This window comes from Ictidomys tridecemlineatus, chromosome 9, assembly GCF_052094955.1.
Source record: "Ictidomys tridecemlineatus isolate mIctTri1 chromosome 9, mIctTri1.hap1, whole genome shotgun sequence".
In the NCBI taxonomy this organism is placed as follows: Eukaryota; Metazoa; Chordata; class Mammalia; order Rodentia; family Sciuridae; genus Ictidomys; species Ictidomys tridecemlineatus.
Genome location: NC_135485.1, coordinates 146,406,778 through 146,425,958, shown reverse-complemented (window position 1 = coordinate 146,425,958; position 19,181 = coordinate 146,406,778). Strand labels below are relative to the sequence as shown.

General features: G+C 35.9%; 1 protein-coding gene across 1 annotated transcript in view; it reads left to right on the top strand.

Moving 5' to 3' along the window:
* Bltp1 (bridge-like lipid transfer protein family member 1) overlaps positions 1 to 19,181 on the top strand; it is a 197,207-nt gene that overhangs the window by 14,109 nt on the left and 163,917 nt on the right. Inside the window, exons 3-6 of the mRNA XM_078022155.1 lie at positions 3,207 to 3,336; positions 5,919 to 6,035; positions 8,580 to 8,658; positions 10,005 to 10,069. Coding sequence (XP_077878281.1) covers positions 3,240 to 3,336; positions 5,919 to 6,035; positions 8,580 to 8,658; positions 10,005 to 10,069 — 358 coding nt within the window. The 5' untranslated portion in view covers positions 3,207 to 3,239. The remainder of the gene's footprint in view (positions 1 to 3,206; positions 3,337 to 5,918; positions 6,036 to 8,579; positions 8,659 to 10,004; positions 10,070 to 19,181) is intronic.

Here is a 19,181-nt window from a genome sequence, read left to right as displayed (position 1 = left end):
TCCATACTGGGCCACTGAGTCTCCCTCTCTTCCTCACGAATAGATGTGTGCTTTACTCCTCTCCACTTACAGCTTTTAGACTGAATTGTCCAGGAAGGGTAAAGAGGAAGCAAACATTCCTTTTCTATTCACATCTGTTCCTTGAAGATTGTGCAGTGGGTCCTTGTATCAGGCTCCAGTTATTCTTCCTAGAGAGCTGTTGGGGCACTACTAACGTGACTGAGCACATAGGAAGTGAGCCAGCACATCGTGGCAGAGGATGTGGCGGAGAAAAGCAGCTCAGGAATGGCCACTAGGAAGCAGAGCTCTCTGGATACTCCTTATACCAGAATATGCTCCTCTCCTTAAGGGCCTTTAGGAACTTTGAGCCAATACTTAAAAGTATTTTTTTTAAGTATTTGTTGATTTCTCTTAAAGGCTTTGCATTAATCTAGTATTTGGGGAAAAGTTGGTTAAACTGCGATACTGCAGTTTTCTATCTCTTCAGCTTGAACTCTGTTCCTTTTAGCTGTGAGTTGCTGTAGCAGGGTGTAGTGGTGAGTTTGGATGAGGACTTGGATCTGGATAGATCACCACTTCTTGGGTTTGATTAGAAACAAATGCCCTTTTTTATGTAGAGACCTGATTGCCAAGACACGTTCCTCATTTAACACCCCCTAGGAATCTGTATGTTTTTCCTCCTTGGGGTGTGCTGGCTAGGCAGTCTTCAGGATATTAAAAGTAAGTATGAGAGGTTTATTTCATAGTATCCAACCATCATAAAAGTGTTTGTTTCCTCTTCCTCTATCTTTCCTGGATAATTCAGTCTAAAAGCTGTAAGTGGACAGGAGTAAAGCACACATCTATTCATGTGAAGAGAGGGAGACTCAGTGGCCCAATATGGAATATATAAAAATATATAATATTTGTAGCTTGTTTTAAAAATATCTTCTCACATTTTGTGGGGAAAAAGGCACACTCATACATTGCTGGTGGGACTGCAAATTGGTGCAGCCAATATGGAAAGCAGTATGGAGATTCCTTGGAAAACTTGGAATGGAACCACCATCTGACCCAGCTATTCCTCTCCTCAGTCTATACTCAAAGGACTTAAAATCAGAATACTTCAGGGACACAGCCACATCAATGTTTATAGCAGAACAATTCACAATAGCTAATCTGTGGAACCAACCTAGGTGCCCTTCAGTAGATGAATGGATGAAGAAAATATGGCATATATACACAAGGGAATATCAGCAATAAAAGAGAATATCAGCAATAAAAGAGAATAAAATCATGGCATTTGCAGGTGAATGGATGCAATTGAAGAAGATAATGCTAAGTGAAGTTAGCCAATCCCCCCCAAAACAAACCAACCAACCAATGGTGAATGTTTTCTCTGATATAAGGTGACTGACTCATAGAGGGTTAGGGAGAGGGAGTATGGGAGGAATAGATGGACTCTAGATAGGGCAGAGAAGTGGGAGGGGAAGGGAGGGGGCAGGGGGTTAGCAATGATGGAGGAATGTGATGGACATCATTATCCAAAGTACATGTATGAAGACAACATACTTTATATACAAACAGAGATATGAAAAATTGTGTTCTATATGTGTAATAAGAATTGTGATATATTCCACTGTCATATATTGAAAAAATAAAAGCAAATAAATAAATAAATAAATATGTATATATATATTATATAAAATATATATATATATATTCTGGGTGAATGTTTTCTTCTGAAAAAAAAATCTTCTCCCTTTAAATTTTTTTAAATTTTATTTTTGTTTAAAAAAGTAAAAAGAATGAAAGCAGAAAATGAATCACCAAATTTTAAGGTACTGGTTGACATAGACTTTTTTAAAGCTTTGAAAAATATGAAAGCATATTTTACTCATCCTTACACTGTAGAATATAAAGATTATTAAAAATGAAAACATTCTTAATCTTCTGTAGCTTTTTTACCTTTTAATTTTTATACCACTGTTATTAGAAAGCTTTTTGTTATTGAGGTCTTATGTTTTGAAGAAGTGTTTAATTTGTCTCTGTAAGTCATACTATGATTTGGGCAGTGTGGAATATGGAACATTATAGTCTGTTGTGGATGATATCTGCCAGTGTTGCTCTTCCAGTTTTTAACTTATTCTGTAATCATCCAAAATTGAGTGGTGAATAAGCAGAAAATATGTTTAAAAGATTAAAAGTCAGCTATGGTGAATTTCAACAAAAATATTGTCATCACACATTCTTCTGCATCCAGGAAAAATATACTATTTTTCTATTTTTTATATCACCCATTTCTATTACTCTTAAAGGAATATTAACTGTGCAGTCTCCTTATGATTAAATCTAGTTTTTCCCTCTTTTCTGGTTTATTGTAATTTTGTTACAGTTAGGTTGGTTTAATTATGTTGTTACTGTATTAACAGCTTTTTTGAATCATAAGAGCTTTACTTCTTTTTAATTAAATTTTTTTAAATGTCGATGAATCTTTATTCATTTATTTATATACGGTGCTGAGAATCAAACCCAGTGCCTCACACATGCTAGGCAAGTGCTCTACCACTGAGCCACAACCCTAACCCCTTTTAATTCTTTCTTGTAATCCAAATATTCTCATCCTGCTGTGTGTGTGTGTGTGTGTGTGTGTGTGTGTGTGTGTGTGTATGTGTGTGTGTATGTAATATACACACATTTGTCATATCTGGTGACAATTTGACAGTATATTGTAGTTTATCCTAAGCATCTGATAGCAGGAGATCTGCTTATTGTTCAGATTCTATCCAGAGTGAATTTGAACTGGGAAGATGATTTCTCCACGGAATAACGAATACACAGAAATGATGGCAATTAAGAGGAATTTATGTAACTTAATATACAAATATAATTATTATTAAGTGGCGGCTTTTGAGACAGAGTGGGTGAATTTGTTTACATGATTAACATGTACTCCTTTTTATTGTTAATATAGATATTTCTTATTAGATTTAAAAATAATCATATCTCTCTTAGTCTGCACTCATATTTAGAATGTTAAAATCAGGATGTTACAAATTTGATGTCTTATATTTCAGACAGAAATATAGATTGTTGTTTATTGTATTTTCACATTCTCATTATTTAAAGAAACAAATTGATTTAATATTAAATTCATCTCCGCCCTTACATGATTCTCTGGGAATTTTAAAATTTTGATTCTAAATCTAACCTTTGACCTCTTTTAGGCTTTTAAATGCTATTCTGGAAAAACTTCAGTAATGGATCAAAGGAAAAATGACAGTATTGTTCCTAGTATCACTCAATTAGAAGATTTTCTTACAGAACACAATTCCAATGTTGTTTGGCTCCTTGTTGGTAAGTAAAAATGTATTTTCCTGTGCTTCATTGTGTTTTACGTATGGTTTAAGGACTGCTAGGTTGTAAGCAGTGGTTAACTGAAGTTGCGATACTTAGAATACCATTTATTTATTTTAAGTAAAGATTTTAATCTCTCTGTTTCTTGAGTATTTACTCTGGAAGCCTCTTTGGAAAGCACTGTACTTTTTCTCAGGCTCCACCTTATCTTAGGCAGGGGTGATGGGAGGAGGAAAAAGACATTGCACTTGAGGTCCTTTTCCTATTTAAGATCACCTTCCTTGGGCTGGGGTTGTGATAGAGTGCTTGCCTAGCACGTGCAAGGCACTGGGTTCGATTCTCAGCATCACATAAAAATAAATAAGTAAAATAAAAGTATTAAAAAAAAAAGGTCACCTTCCTTACCTGTACTCAACAGACACAAATGAACACTTTCATTTGTTTAAATATAGAAGTAATAAATCCTCATAGTCAGTCTGTTTTTATAGTAGAATAGAATATATATGCCTGATTCATCTTTTAATATGTATTCTCACTCCTTGTGTACCTGGTAGTGGGCTCTGCTATTTGTAATTTTTGTATAATATCCTAGACGTTTTCTAGGTGCACGCAAATAGTTCAAAACAGAATATAACTAAATGGTAGGAGAGCAGAGGGTGGGGAATACGAGTGAATGAATATGAATGAATGAGAGGAAGAAATAGAGAAATAATAGCAGGAAAGGGAGCGATTTCCATAGGTTCTTATTGCCCAGGAAATTTTCATGAAAGTGTTATATTTGATTTGAACTTTGGCTCAGGAACTGGAATGCTAGACAGGAAAGCAGGAAGGGTGAGGTAGGAGAGTGAGTGTGGTGACATTGTTGGTCATCTGTGTGCCTGATGGCACAGCTTGTTGCAGTTGTGTGAAGGTAGGTTTTTTTTTTTCCTTTAAGTTTGTTGGGCACTTGAGGCCTGCAGATGTTAAACTACCCAGCTGTCTTTCTCTGAGGACAGCACAAAGGGTGGGGCTGGGCTATGGGCCAGGCTACAGTGAATGTAGAAGAATTTAAAATACTTAATGATTTATAAACACCTCGTGGTAATCGAGTTACCATTTTCTGTTTGATGGAGTTGAACTCCTATAAATTATAAAAGGAAGTTAAAAAAGTAAAATGAAATACCAAATAATAGTATGGATGAGAACTTCATAAAAGAAGTGTTGGAGGTTACTTTCTGGTTTAATTAAGGACAGAATTCTTCCTTAATTCTCATGTGTCCCCTTTCTATCACTGAGGATTTCTGACTTTATTCTGTTATATACCAACATTCTTTAAGGACAAAACAACAATAGCAATAAATAAAATCATTGAGTTAATTATTTTTTTTAATTCCCTCTGATTTACTAGGGGCCTCATGATGTTCAAAGTGTGGTTGAGGTCATGCTAAAGTGAAAAGGCCACAAGATATGTAGTATTAAAAGCACATTTCTCAGCAGATGCCTTCTGTATTTCTGATGGGCCCATAACAACTGCTGCTGAAACAATGATTTATAGTAAAAATTTGTACAAAATAAATTTAAACTTACAATCCAGTGTCATAGCATCAAAATAACTTTTTAATAAGAGTTTTTAGAAATAATCTTTTGGGCAGATTATAGCAATTTCCTACAACAAAATTGTTACCCTGATAATTATTACATTTTATTATGACTCTCTGGACTGTTTTTTCACATACCTTTTAAAACGTTAGGAACTTCAAGTGATATTGCTAAAAGGTTACACATGTGAACTTTAAATTATTTTTTCCCAAATATAGAAGATAGTTACATACTTTTAGAAAGGACAAATAAAGGAATATTATCAAAACAAAATGCTTTCTTGTGCTATGCTTTTTTGTATATTCATGTATATTTTTGTATACTCATGATCTCATTTTTTGGGGGAATACAGATTTTATAGGTAACTAAACTTTTTATAAAAAAAACTAGTCAAATTTGAATATCATTTACTGTAGCATATTTGATAGTATCCATCAGAAGTGGGTTACTGTTACAGCAAAAATTGCTGCAAAATATTTAGTATAAGATGATCTGTTGATAAGTGTGCTTTTAGATGAAAATTCTGACTTTTCTGATTTTTTTCAAGCAGAGATTGTTGACTTAAAAAAACTGATTTGTCTCTGATTTAAAAATATCTTCAGTTTTCATTGTTTTTCAAGTGATTGTAGCCTGTTTTGGGAAATAGCTTAGGAATAAAATTATGTGTGAGCATTTTGCTAATAGAGGTGGATATTTTTCCAGTTGTTCACAAATATGGGCTTTCTCTTCCCAGAACTCATTACATGTTTAGCAACTAAAACAGTACAAAGCAATGAAAAAGTAAACAGGGAAGAAGAAAAAAAAAAAAAAAGAAAGTTATACTTGAACATGATTTAACTGAACTGATTGGGAAATGTTTTTCTGGCTAATGACTCAAAAGATCTCTAGAGGAAGATTGGATAAGGTAGAATCAACCTCTAGTTATAAAATTCCAGGTACTAAATTTTAAGAGGACAAATTACCATATGGAAGTAAATCTTATCATTTTTTTCCCCTCCCAACAGCTACTATTTTGTCCTGTGGATGGATCATTTATCTCACATATTATAATTCTCGGAATGTTGGTCTTATTTTAACATTGGTTCTTAACAGATTGTACAAGCATGGCTATATCCATATTGGTAAGTTTGTCTAACACAGAATTGTTTTTCTTCCACGTAAACTTAAGATGTGTATTATAAATCTATATTTTATAAACACATACCAGCTTAGCCTTTGTTTTGTGAGAGCTAAAACCGTCTTTAACGCCTTCTCTCTCATGCAGCATTCCATGACTAGAGATGAATTGCCATTTGATTATTGTCTTTTACCCCATTCTAACTTTTTTATAGTGTTTGAATAGTAACTTTTGGACTTTTTTTTAACTTAGAAAAGATGCTTATTAAAAGTATTTTAAAAGTTTAGACACATATAAAACATGGAGCCAGGTGTGGGGTGCATACATCTAATTCCAGCAATGCCAGAGGCTGAGGCAGTAGGATTGGTAATTTGGGGTCAGCCTGGGCAATTTGAGAAGATCCTATCTCAAAATAAGATACAAAAAGGACTGGGCCCTTGCTTAGCATGCTCAAGGGCCCCAGCTTCAATTCCTAGTATCATAGAATTTCTTATAGGAGTCTACCTTCCATATTAAATTTTGGATGTTCAAAGTTGTAGTTATTTTTTTTTAACATCTGTAAGATGAGATCATCCTGTGTATTTCACTTTGTGCCCTGCTTTATTAGCTTAATTTCTGGTTATTTAATGGTAGAAAGTTTGCAGGTAGATAGAAGAATATATTTGGGAAAGTGGGACGAGGACTGATTGGATAGAACCATTCTCATCTTTCTTTTATTTGGATACCTTAGTGGACATAAATAAAACTTATCTCAAACATAAGTCATCTTACATTAATTTGGTTAATGCAGTGATTGAAATTGATGGATGGTGAATTGGTTACTGCTTTGAGTTTTTAATGGCTGAGTATATATACTTAAGGGAATTAGCCACATAAATTTCCTACTTAAATCAATGTTTTCATGTAGTGGTTAGTTGCACAGTACATTTTAACATTTTTTGTTAAAATGGTCAAAGAATAATGGAAGTCAAGACCTAGAAATTAGACCAGAAACCCTGCAACTGCTAGAAGAAAAAGTAGGTCCAACACTCCAGTATTTCAGCACAGAAATGACAGGCACGAAGCAACTCAGATCCTGTCTCTAAATACAATACAAATAAGGCTTGGGATGTAGCTCAGTGATCAAGTGCCCCTGAGTTCAATCCCCTACTTCCCCCCATTCCCGCCCCAAAAAAGCTTCTGCACAGCAAAGAAAACAAGCATGAAGAGAGAGCCTACAGAATGGAGAACATCTTTGCCACCTGCTTCTAAGATAAGGCAGTTAATATTCTGAATATACAAAGAACTAAGAAAACTTAGCACCAAAAACAAAGCAAAAAACAAAACAAAACAACAAAACCCACAAATAAGTCAATCAATAAATGGGCAAAAGAATTAAATAGACATTTCTCAAAAGAAGAAATAAAATTGGCCAAAAAATGTTAAAAAATATTCAATATCTCTTGCTAGAGAGCAATCAGGGAAATGCAAATCAAAATTACACTAAGATTTTATCTTACTCCAGTCAGAGTGGCAATTATCAAGAATATGAACTAAATGCTGATGAGGTTGTCGGGGAAAGGTACACTCAGACATTGCTGGTGCACCTGCAAACTAGTACAATAACTCTGGAAAGTAGAATGGAAATTCCTCAGAAAACTACGAATGGAACCATCATATGATTTAGCTATCCCACTCCTCAATTTATATCCCAAAGATTTAAAATCAGCACATTACAGTGATGCAGCCACATCAATGTTTATAGCAGCACAATTCATAAAAGCCAAGCCATAGAGTCAACCTGGTGCCCTTCAGCAGATGAATGGATAAAGAAGAGGTGGTCTGTACACACTATGGAGTATTTCTCATCTATAAAGAAGAAGGACATTATGGGACTTGCTGATAAATGGATGGAACTGGAGACCATCATGCTAAATGAAACAAGCCAGTACCCAAAAGTCAGAGGGTGATTGTTTTCTCTGATATGTGGAAGCTAATCCAAAATAAGGGGAGAAGGCGGCAACAACAACAAATAAATAAAACGGGACAAAAAGGGGAAGAGGGAATTTCATCAAAAGAGACGAAGGATCAGGAGAGTAGATGAAGGGGATTGAGGAGGAGAAAGAAGGGACAGGAAAAGGGAAGAACAGGGCATGAATCTGACCGACATTTCTAATATGCATACATGGATGTGGCATGGTGGGTCCCAGCATCAGTGTATCCATAGGACACTAATAAAAGGAAAAAGAAGTAAACTTTACTTAAAATTAAGTAAATATTGAATTGACTGAATTGGGATTGATGGAGTGTGGAGGGTGAGTGCTGGGGACTGAACTGGAGCAGGGTGGACTCCATGCTGTTGTGATTATGTCAGGGTGTATCCTGGTGTTGTATATTACTAATAATAAAACTGGAAAATCTGTAATACTATAAGGATAGGAATGGAGTGTGAAGAGATTAATTATCGATTAAATTGAATGCTTAAGATTTTAAGCTTTAGGTGCTTTATCATATATAAGAATTACAATATAAAATAGTCAATTACTTTTATTCTTCTCTCCTACAACAGGATCCTTCTCTTTCTCTGTTCTTTCTGGAAAAGTCATGGTTCGTGAAATCTATTACATCACAGAAGACATGTCTATTAGGTAACACCATTTAAAAAGGGCTCAAAACATGAAATATTGTAAAAATGTTCTGTTTATGATGTTTTATTTAATATGACTTCTTCAAGTAAGCCAAAGGTTAAAATCATTTTCTTAAGTTAGGTGTGGTGGAATGTGTCTGTAGTCCCAGATGCTCAGAAGGCTGAGGTAGGAGGATCATTTGAGCCCAGGAGATTGAGAGCAGCCAATGCAATACAGAGACCCTATCTCAAAAAAGTCATACTTGGTGAATTGATCTTTTAAAATGGTTCTGTCATTGGATTAATTTAGCTATATTTTATTTAGAGACAGGGTCTCCTGAGTTGCTTAGGGCCTTGCTAAGTTGCTGAGGCTGGCTTTGAACTCACTGTCCTCCTGCCTCAGCTTCTGGAGCCACTGGGATCACAGGTGTGCGCCACCACGCCTGGCCGCCTAACCATTTCTGATGTAGAATTCCTAGTGGTTATTTGTAATAAAATACAAAGTTCAGAGATGTTGACCATCCATTATCAACATTGGTCATTAAAGTCTCATCCATTTTTAGCTCCTCTTTAGAGATAAGCTCATAGAATTATTTAGCATTTGTTACAACTCTAATTTTACAAATACAAATCTGAACGTAATAGGAAATTGTAATGTTTACAATCTCCTCTTCCATAAGCCTTGAAGAAAGGCCTGCATCCTTTTTGTTCCTCTTAGTATTTGTTACTTAGATATTGAAAATTTGGCATTAATTGAGAGGTGCTAGGATTTGTCAGTACTCCTCTCCTGCCTCACTTAAAGCTGTAGGAAGCAGCTTCTGTGCTATTCTAAAATATTTCCAAATCAGAAGAAAGAAAAGAAAAGGAAAGAGGTTATGAGTACATGCTTTTGGTGCATGAGTTGATAGATCATTTATAGAAATGAAGAAGTATCTTTAAAAGTTTCCCTTTAGTGTGCTAATATCATATCCCCTTTTAAAATTTGGCTTATCTATTTAATTTTTATATTTAAAAAATATTATTTAAAATGCAATAATTTTTAGCACTTCATTTTCCTGTTACATATAATGTAGTATTTACACTTTACCCAATTAGAACAATTTCAAAATAATACATATGTGATAAATATATATAATTTTTGTCAGTAAAGAATTTTGAAGAAGAATTCCCTCCCTAATTTAGAGCTACATATGTCTCTTTTCCTTTTTTAACTGGAAGGCTATAAAATATTTTGTTCAGAAAAAAAGATGTCTATTTATGTATGCTAGTACTCTTTTGAGAATTTTGTTTTTTCTTTGTTTTCAAAGTCTACCTAATTTGGAAATGAGTTAAGTAAATCGCTACTTTTTTGTAATCTACTTTTCTTAGAATTCAAGATGGATTTATCATTTTTCGGTGGTGGAAAATGTATAACCCCAAGCAGAAACAACATGGTAAGTGTTCATTTTTCCAATGTTTAAAATTTTCAGTCACAGCAAAATTTTCATTTACAGATATTTAAATGTTGCACATCTTATAATGGATGTTTATAAGAGCAGCAATGTTTAGAGAACTCAGTTTTACCTCTGATTCATTGAAAATTTGTCCGTAGCTTTCCTGCCGCCTGCTTATGTCCAGTAACTTGAACCTGCTGTTCCTGCAGGGTTATCCTGTACCCACGCGTCTAGCCGCGTCTAGCCTTTCCTCCTGTTCTGTCTGTGGACCTAGTGCGCCTTGACCGCATCCCCTCAGCTCCTGTGGCTTTGCTCATTCTACCCTACCTGCCACTGGTTCTGACTCCTCAGTGAGCCTACGGTGAAGAGAGAGGCAGTGCAGGCCCCAGGCTGCACTGGGCTTGCTCTCGCCATCAGAGTTTGCTTCCAAGCCATCTTTCGTGTTCTGGAACAGCTCCTGTCTTTGCCTCAAGCCTCTTTCTACATTAACTGAACAAGTGGCTTTAAGGAGAGTAGGCCCTGTCTTTATTTTCTAGAATTGTACTTCTCAGACTTTCGATCTCAGAAACCCTTTACATTCATTAAATAATTGAGGATTCCAAAGCACTTAACTTATGTGAGTTCTGTCTGTCTGTATTTACTGCATTAAAAATTAAGCTGATTATTTTAGAAATACTTTTTATTCATTGAGAATATTGATATCCATTATATATTAGAAACACAATTTATGAAACTAACTTCCAAAACCAAAAAATAATTTAATAGAATTGTTTTATGCTTTTCAGATATTTCTCCTGTATTTAGTACTAGGGATTGAACTCATGGCCTCATGTATGCTAGGCAGGTACTCTACCACTGAGCTACATCTTCAGCCATTTTTTAAATGTTTAAATTTTGAAACAGGGTCTTACTAAGTTGCTGAGACCTGCATTGAACTATGATTCTCCTGCCTCAGCCTTCCAAGTAGCTGGGATTACAAATGTGCCTGTACTTGTCTCTCTAATGTTCCACTGAATAGAAGACAACTGGAATTTCACCTCTGTGTCTGTATTCATTCTGTTGAAGTGCCATCTGTCCTATACCCTTTGAAAAAACTCCACTATCCACTCATGGGAGAATGTGAAATAGTCAAATCTCGATAATATTATGGATATAGTTTGAACACTTTGGACCTCTGGAAAGGGGTCTAGGGATTCCACCAAAGGCCTCATACTTTTGAGAACTAATGTTCTCAAAAATTGTAGGTGGAGCGTCATAGCATAGGGTCTGAAAAGGATATTAAAAAGATTTTTAACAAAATCTGCCTTTTGTTTGTTACTAGGATCATCTGTGTTTCTTGCACTTGATCATGTTGAGATTCTGAGTCCATTTTTTCCCTCCCTGTGGTTCTGGGGATCAAACCAGGGCCTGGTGCATCCTAGGCAGGTGCTTTACCATGGAACTCTGCCTCCATGTCAGGATTCTGAAATGAGGGTTAGATTCTCCATGTCATTTTGGAACTTTCCAATTAAATGTTGATTTTTTTTTGTTTTTTGGTGGGCTCACCTAGGCATTTTACCATCATTTATAACTTTATTTCTACAATAAAATAGGTTTAAAATTGTAAAAGTTTATGTGCTTTTTACAAGTTTGAGCCAGCCTAAATTCCTTTAGATTTTACTGTTTGTCCTTTTGACATTACTCCCTTCCCCATGTGACTCCTGCACCCCCTTATATAGTGTGTGTGTGTGTGTGTGTGTGTGTGTGTGTGTGTGTGTGTGTGATACACTCTTTCTTGATGAGGTTGGCATGAAGGGTTGGTGTTTGGCATCTGTAGAATTAATGAAATCACAATGATTAGAAATTAGAATAATGGGCAGGCTTCACGTTTGGGAAAAGTTTTTAACAGCTGGAGTTGTTCATTAGATAAGTTTGAACTGATATTTAAGTTTTATCCTATGGAAAAGTATTGTGAGGGCCTTTTGCAGTTTCCCATCTGTCATTTAGAATGCTGTCTGTAATCAGAAGTCTTTAGACTGGGATTTGAGAATATCTGTTATTCAAGTAGCATTATAACCACGTCTTCATAATTGCTGCAAACATTCTTAGGGGGAAAATTGTTCTTTTTGTCAATATGTTTGTGTACTGGGAACCTTTAAGTTTTGTCTTTTTATAAATATGAATAACATTCTAAATGTTGACACATTTTTCTACGTTATTATCCATGCAAGTTTTGTGGAGAAAATATTCTTGATTGTTTTTGTATTTATTTGGCGGTAAGCCATAAAGGTAGCATTTAAGTAAAGATATGCTACAGATTTGCTTATAATGCATAGGTGGTTAAAAGTCTTTCCTAGGAGCCAAGTCTGTTTGATTCGTCCCAACTTTTGACCCATCCACTTGATAGTGAGCTGACCTAGTGTGTCTACCTCTGATGCAGTTTGTAAAGTCTATCTAGTTTGTTCCTTAGAAATGGGTTTACTTATTTTTCTGTTAGTCTTGCAGTACATTGGTTATATAATTTGCTCTTTTGACTTAAACTTCTTGTTTTTATGTTTCATTAACATAAGCTATGTTGTTAACAGATTACAGTGTAGTTGAACAAAAATCCTCTTTGTTTATATAACTGGTTTATGATTTTAAAAGAAAAATGTAACTTCTTACATATTAGGAATTTTATGCTAAATTATTTTCAGTGTTCATGTGAAGGAAGAAAGCTTTAGAGGAATGAGGAAGTTGGGAAGTAGAGGAAGAGGCCCGCTGGGCCTGCTGTCTCCCGGTGCACTGTTTATCCCAGGATTCCAGAGAACACAGTTTCAAAAACACTTGATTTTAAAGCCTCTTGTCAGTTTGGAAATTGCCTAATGGTTTCAAAACCCTTTGTTTTGCAGATTAAGAAGTAGAAATTCCTGTGATTATAAATTGTAGTGCTAGAATAAAAACCTTGTTCTGCTCACTTTGAGTCTAATTCTCCTTATATTATTAAGCTGTGTGTGTGTGTGTGTGTGTGTGTGTGTGTGTGTGTGTGTGTGTTTTGTGGTGCTACGGATCTTGTTATACACCAGCCATAAAAACATTCTTGCCAATAAGGTCTAAGTAGGTTTGGAAATTCTCATCACAAACAGCGATTATAATGTATGAGAGGAATGAAGGCATTCACATTATCCAGAGGCCACTGAAAGTTTGAAGGATAAGCTTAATGGGATTGCTTGCCATAGAGTTTTCATAGCTAATACATAACAAATCTCTGTTTTTCTTTTTTGTGTTTTTGGTGGTGCTGGGCATTGAATCCAGAGCCTTTCTGCTGGAAAGTGGTTCTTTTTCAGCCCTAAGAACTACAATCTTATATCATTTACAAATATTTTTTAAAGAAAGTAGTTAACCTCATTTTATCATGAAGTGTTACATCTTCTTAGAGGGGATTGCTCTTTATGAGAATATGTGAATGAGGTCAAGAGTAACTGACTGAAGTTCTTTATAAAAGAGATAGTTTTTGACAGAAATCTTTAATAGATATTTATTATTTTATTCATTATTCTCTTATGTTGAGGGAAGAATTAAAAAATAGGAATGAGAAAGTGGGTGTTGCTCAGATCTGTTTGGAGTAGATATCCCTAAACAACCATAATTAAAGGGGAGTGGAGTGGGAGTGTGGGTGGAGGAACATCACTGAGCATTATCTTAAACATTTCCAGCTTTGAGTTGTCACACAAGGTTGTGGCGGGGGGCAGAGTGGGAGGTAGAAGGCTGTTGTGAGTGCCCGTGCCTAGCAGCATGATGGTGTTGGCAGTGAGGAGGCAGCACCAGACCAGTGTGGTGGTAGGGAAGCGCATGTGCAGTGGCTGGTGTGACTTGTGGTGCTTAGGAATGAATCAGCATGTGATTGACTGTGGTGCTGAAGGAGCAATAGAGAAGGGTTTGGAGGAATGTCTTGCGGCAGGCAGGTGCTTAGCTCCTTTCAGAAGTCATGGCAAAGCGCAGTCACAGCTTCTAGTCACACACTGGGGGTTAGTCGAGAGCTCAGCTACCGCCCTCCTGGCCTGGCTGCTCCCACCCTCCTGGCCTGCTGTTGGCGTTTCGTCAGTGTCTTCACTTCTTTTCGTTACTCTTTTAATGTTAGCATAGCTTTGAAGTTTTCAGTCTTTCCGTTCTGTATCTGTTATTGTCCATAATTCAGGGCAGAAATGTTGCAAGTTTTTAACATTTTTATGTTTTTAAGGAATATTTGAATTGTTTTGATTTGATTGTTATTTTTCTGTTTACCAGTGGTTTCCAGTGGTGTCTATTTTACAGTGATGTTAGGGGTTGACCGGCTCTGTCAGCTGTCCCTTTCTTAGCTGCAAATTACTTGTCATACATAGTCTTACCCATTTCATAACATTAAGCCTTGTGTACATCAAAAGTAGCAGAGCTGTGATGGAAACAGTCAAACAAGTTTTTCATTTAAGTTTTTCTTTATTGTGTGTTGACAGATTCTTATTGTATGTATTTATAGGGTACAAAATGATCTTATTAACTTTTAGTACAATGTGGAATGATAAAATTAAGCTAATTAACTTAAACATTTAATATTTTGGGGCAAGAGTATTTGAAACTCATTCATAGCAGTTCTGAAATGTACACTACTCATTGTTTAATTGTACTCACCACACAATATAATTTATCTTTAAAAAAATCAATCTTATTCTTTCTGCATAACTGAGGCTCTATATTTGTCATCTTGTACCCGCCCCCACTGCCCAGTCTCTGGTAACCAACATTCTGCTTTCTACTTCTTTGAGTTCAGTTTTAGATTTCACATAGAAGTGAGAACAGACAGTATTTGCTTTCTCTTTGTTGGTGTATTCACTTAGCACGTTCTCCATTTCCACCCATGGCTGTCACAAATGACAGAATTTTTTCCTTTTTTAAGGCTGGCTAGTATTCCATTGTATGTGTGTTCCACACCTTCTTCACTCATTCACCACCTGGTGGATGGTTAGATCATTTCCGCATCTTGGCTGTTGTGGATGGTGCTGCAGTGAGGGTAGGAGCACAGACATCTCTCTGATGTACTAATTTCAGGAATATTGGAGTTTCTGGGTCATGTGGTAATTCTGTGTTTACTTTTTGAGGAACCCTCCCTACATTTTCTCAAGAGGCTGTACTCAATTTTATCCCACCAGTGGTGTATAGGAGTTCCCTTTCTCCACACCCTTGCCAGCGGGGTTTTCTTCTGTCTTTTGAGGGTAGCCATTCTAACTGGTGTCAGGCGACATCTCTTGTAGATTCCCTTTGTGTGTCCCTGATGGTTCCTGATGTTGGGCATTACGTCTTGTATTGATCAGCAAGTCAGGTCCTTTGAGAAGCCTCTGTTTGGGTTCCTTGCCCTTTTCTGAATCAGATTGTTTCCTTATTACCGGACAGTGAGAGTCCTTCACCACAGGTGCCTGGGGTGCTTCCTGTTCTGAGCACTCTCTCTGTCTGTGGTCTCTTGTGGCCAGAACCATGCTGTTGCAGATACTATTACGTTTTAGAGTAGTTTGAAACCAGATAGTTGATGTCTCCCGATTTGTTCTTTTTGTTCATGATTTCCTTGGCAATTTTCTTTTATGGTTTCATATGAACTTTAGGATCATTTTTCCTGTGTCTATGAAAATTAATGTTTAGACTTTTGATAAGAATTCATTGAATCTGTTGATTTTTTTTTTTTTTGGAAAGTAAGGAGAGTTTAACAGTGTTCTTCTAATTCATAAACATGGAATATCTTTTCATTTATTTGTCATCTATGACTTTTTTTATTGCTGTTTCACAATTTTTATTGTACAAGTGTTTTGTCTCTGGCTAAATTCATTCTTAAGTATTCGGTTTTAAGGGCTGGGTTGTGCCTCAGTGGTAGAGTGCTTGCCTCGTACATTGAGGCACTGGATTTGATACTCAGCACCACATAAAAATGAAAAAACAAAATAAAGATAGTGTTTATGTGTAACTAAAAAATATTTTTTAAAAAAGTATTCAGTTTTTAAGCTATTGTAAATGGGATTATTCTTTTGAATGTTTCTTATTAACATAGAGAAATGCTTCTGATTTCTATATGATAATTTTTTTATCTTACAACTTACTGAATTTATCAGTACTGTAGTTTTTTTTTTGTAAAAATCTTGATGGTTTTTTAAAAATTTAATTTCTAAATTCATTTCATCAGCAAACATTTTCCTTCTCTTTCCTTATTTCTGTGGCAAGAACTTTAGTACTTTGTTGCATAGAAATGGTGGGAGTGGTATCCTTGTCTTGTTGTGGATCTTAGAGGACAGGGTTCCGGTTTTTCACTGTTGAGTTAATGTTAGCTTTGGGCTTATTATATGTTTCATGTGCTTCTTGAGGAAATCCTGCTATGAAGGTCAGTAACAACAAACTGTCAAAGGTAAAGACATAATGTCAAGTAGCAATGTAGGAATGAACAGTTTGGTATAAATACCTTATTAATCTTGCATAATTCAGGAACAGAATCTAGAATAAAGTATATAGAGGAATGAACAGGCTGCAAACTAAACTTTTAATAATAGCTGGACAATATTAGATTGTATATAATTATATGTAATATAATGGTGGGCTGTACTTATTATAGTCTAGAGGTTATTTCTTACTGCTTAAGGGTAGATCCATGTGCTTTGATGATTCACCAAGTACTTAGAGGTGGTTTACATTTCTTAGTGGAAAATTTAGTAGCCTTGTTGGGGCACATACTGAATGGAACAGATGGCTGCCCCGCCTTTCTAGGAGATAGGTGGGGTGGTTTTCATTAGGGAGTTTTAGAATTGCTCCATTAGAAGGAAAGTGTGGTATTCAGTTGCCTAGTCTTTACCATAGAGCTTGTGCGGGAACATTTCAGGGAGTCATTTAGATATTTAGATTGTTCAGAATAGCCCTATTTTCAGGGTAGTTGATTTTAAGCCATTATTTTGGAAAATAATGAAGTATCAGGACCAGTTAGTTGATCTTAGCCTGTGATGATGCATCATAGTGTTTAAATGACTGTGGACCTGGATAAATAGTTGAACATCTTTCTTTCTTTCTTTCTTTCTTTCTTTCTTTCTTTCTTTCTTTCTTTCTTTCTTTCTTTCTTTCTTTCTTGGTGCTAGGGATTGAACCCAGGGCCTTATGTATGTTAGGCAAGAACTCTACCAGCTGAGCTCTATCCCCAGCCCCCATATATTTTTCTTAATGAGAAGGAATTCTTAAATTAAGACGTGAAAGGATAGCTGACTGGGTACAATGGTGCATGTCTGTGAGCCCAGCAACTTGGGAGGCTGATGCAGGAGGATCACAAGTTTGAGGCCAGCTTTGCAAATTAGAAAGGCCCTATCTTGAAATAAAATAAAAAGGGCTGAGTGGTAGCTCAGTGTAGAGTGCCTGTGTTCAAGCCCATGTACACAAAAAAAAAAAACCCAAAAATAAACTACAATGGTAAAAACAAGGATGCCTCTTTCTGTTGTTTTATTTTGTAGACGTTTTAGCCTAATAAGATCTAATACTTTTAAAATTTGCTACATTTGAATCTTATTTGTTGAATAAATTAAATAAAAAACCCTGAGCAGTTTTTAAAAGGTCAGCGGACTGTTTTGTCTTTGGATTAAATATCAATTCTATTCCAAGGCTGTTTGGCAGTATTTCTGTACCTTAGCTTTTGCTTTTTTTTTTTTTTTTATTACAAACATCATGTGTCCCTATTACATAATTAAATAGCTGTCTTTTTATTCTTTGGAAAATAAGATATTTCAGTGTGTTATTTGCCTAAGAGAGTTGTGTGATTCTATAACATTGATCTGTTTTTTCCCTTAAATTTAACTGCTTAAGTCAAGACTTTTTGTGTGTATATCCTTTAGTATTTAGGAATTTTATTTATCAAATATTTTTTGGGGGCCCACTATGTGATGCCATCATGTTACATGATAGGAAATACGAGAAGATTTTTGTTTTCAAGGTAGATCACTCTAGCCTTGTAATGTAGGGATGAGATTTCAAAGAGGTAATTGTATCTTTTTTTAATAAAAATTTTAATGTAAATTTAAATATATATATAAAACAGCAGAATGCATTACACTTCTTATTACATATATAGAGCACAGTTTTCCATATCTCTGGCTGTATACATCATATATTCACAACAATTAGTGTCTTCATACATGTACTTTGGATAATAATGATCATCCCATTCCACCATCATTAATTACTCCATGCCTCCCCCCTTTCCCTCCACCCCACTCTGCCCTATCTAGAGTTCGTCTGTTCCTTCCATGCTCCTGTTCCCTATCCCACTATGAGTCATTCTCCTTGTATCAAAGAAAACATTCGGTATTTGGTTTTATTCTCATAGATGAGAAAAATGAGGCCTTAGGTCACAGCATCAGTAAATGATCATATATTCCTTTTACTGTTTATTTACCTTTTTATTTAGTTCCTGGAGAATCAATGCAAACATCCCCAACTTACTGTTTTTAAAAGAGCTGTGTATTTGTGTGTACTTAGGCATGTGTGCATGTTCCTAAGTGGGAGATGCATGCCTTTGGAAGAAGTGGTGGTCAGTCTGTGAGGGTACATGCACCCTACTGGGGTCATGCTCTTGCTATTCTGGGATGGTGCCCTGTTTGTCATGGGCCTTTGTGTTCATCTGTGAGAATGGAGCTGAGTGCGCTGGTAGTTGCAAATGTACATGGCAGGCTCTGTGAGAGTATGTGCATGTGTGTGCTTGTCTTTGTTAGTTTCTGAGTCTGCACATGAGTATACTGTGTGTACTTGCCCACTGTGTGCAAGAAAGCCTCTGAACATGTGTTCTTTTCTCTGTGTTTCTGTCTGTGTGGGTATCTTCAGACACCCTGTTTCTGCATCTCTCTGTGTATGTTGGGGTAGTATTGGGGGGCTGGAGAGGGCATTTCCAAGTAAAATACTCCTGGATGGCAGGAAGCCTGGTACATTGACAGAAAAGGTCCTGGGAAGAGACCCTGTAGAAAACAGCAGCCATGTCAGCTTGGAGATCAGTCAAGCTTGGAGATCTGATTTGTTGTTTAATTGTACAGCTCTATGGCTGGAATATTACTAATGCAATATAACAAACAAAAAAGGTGTGATGACAACTCAGGGAAATGTTTCTTTA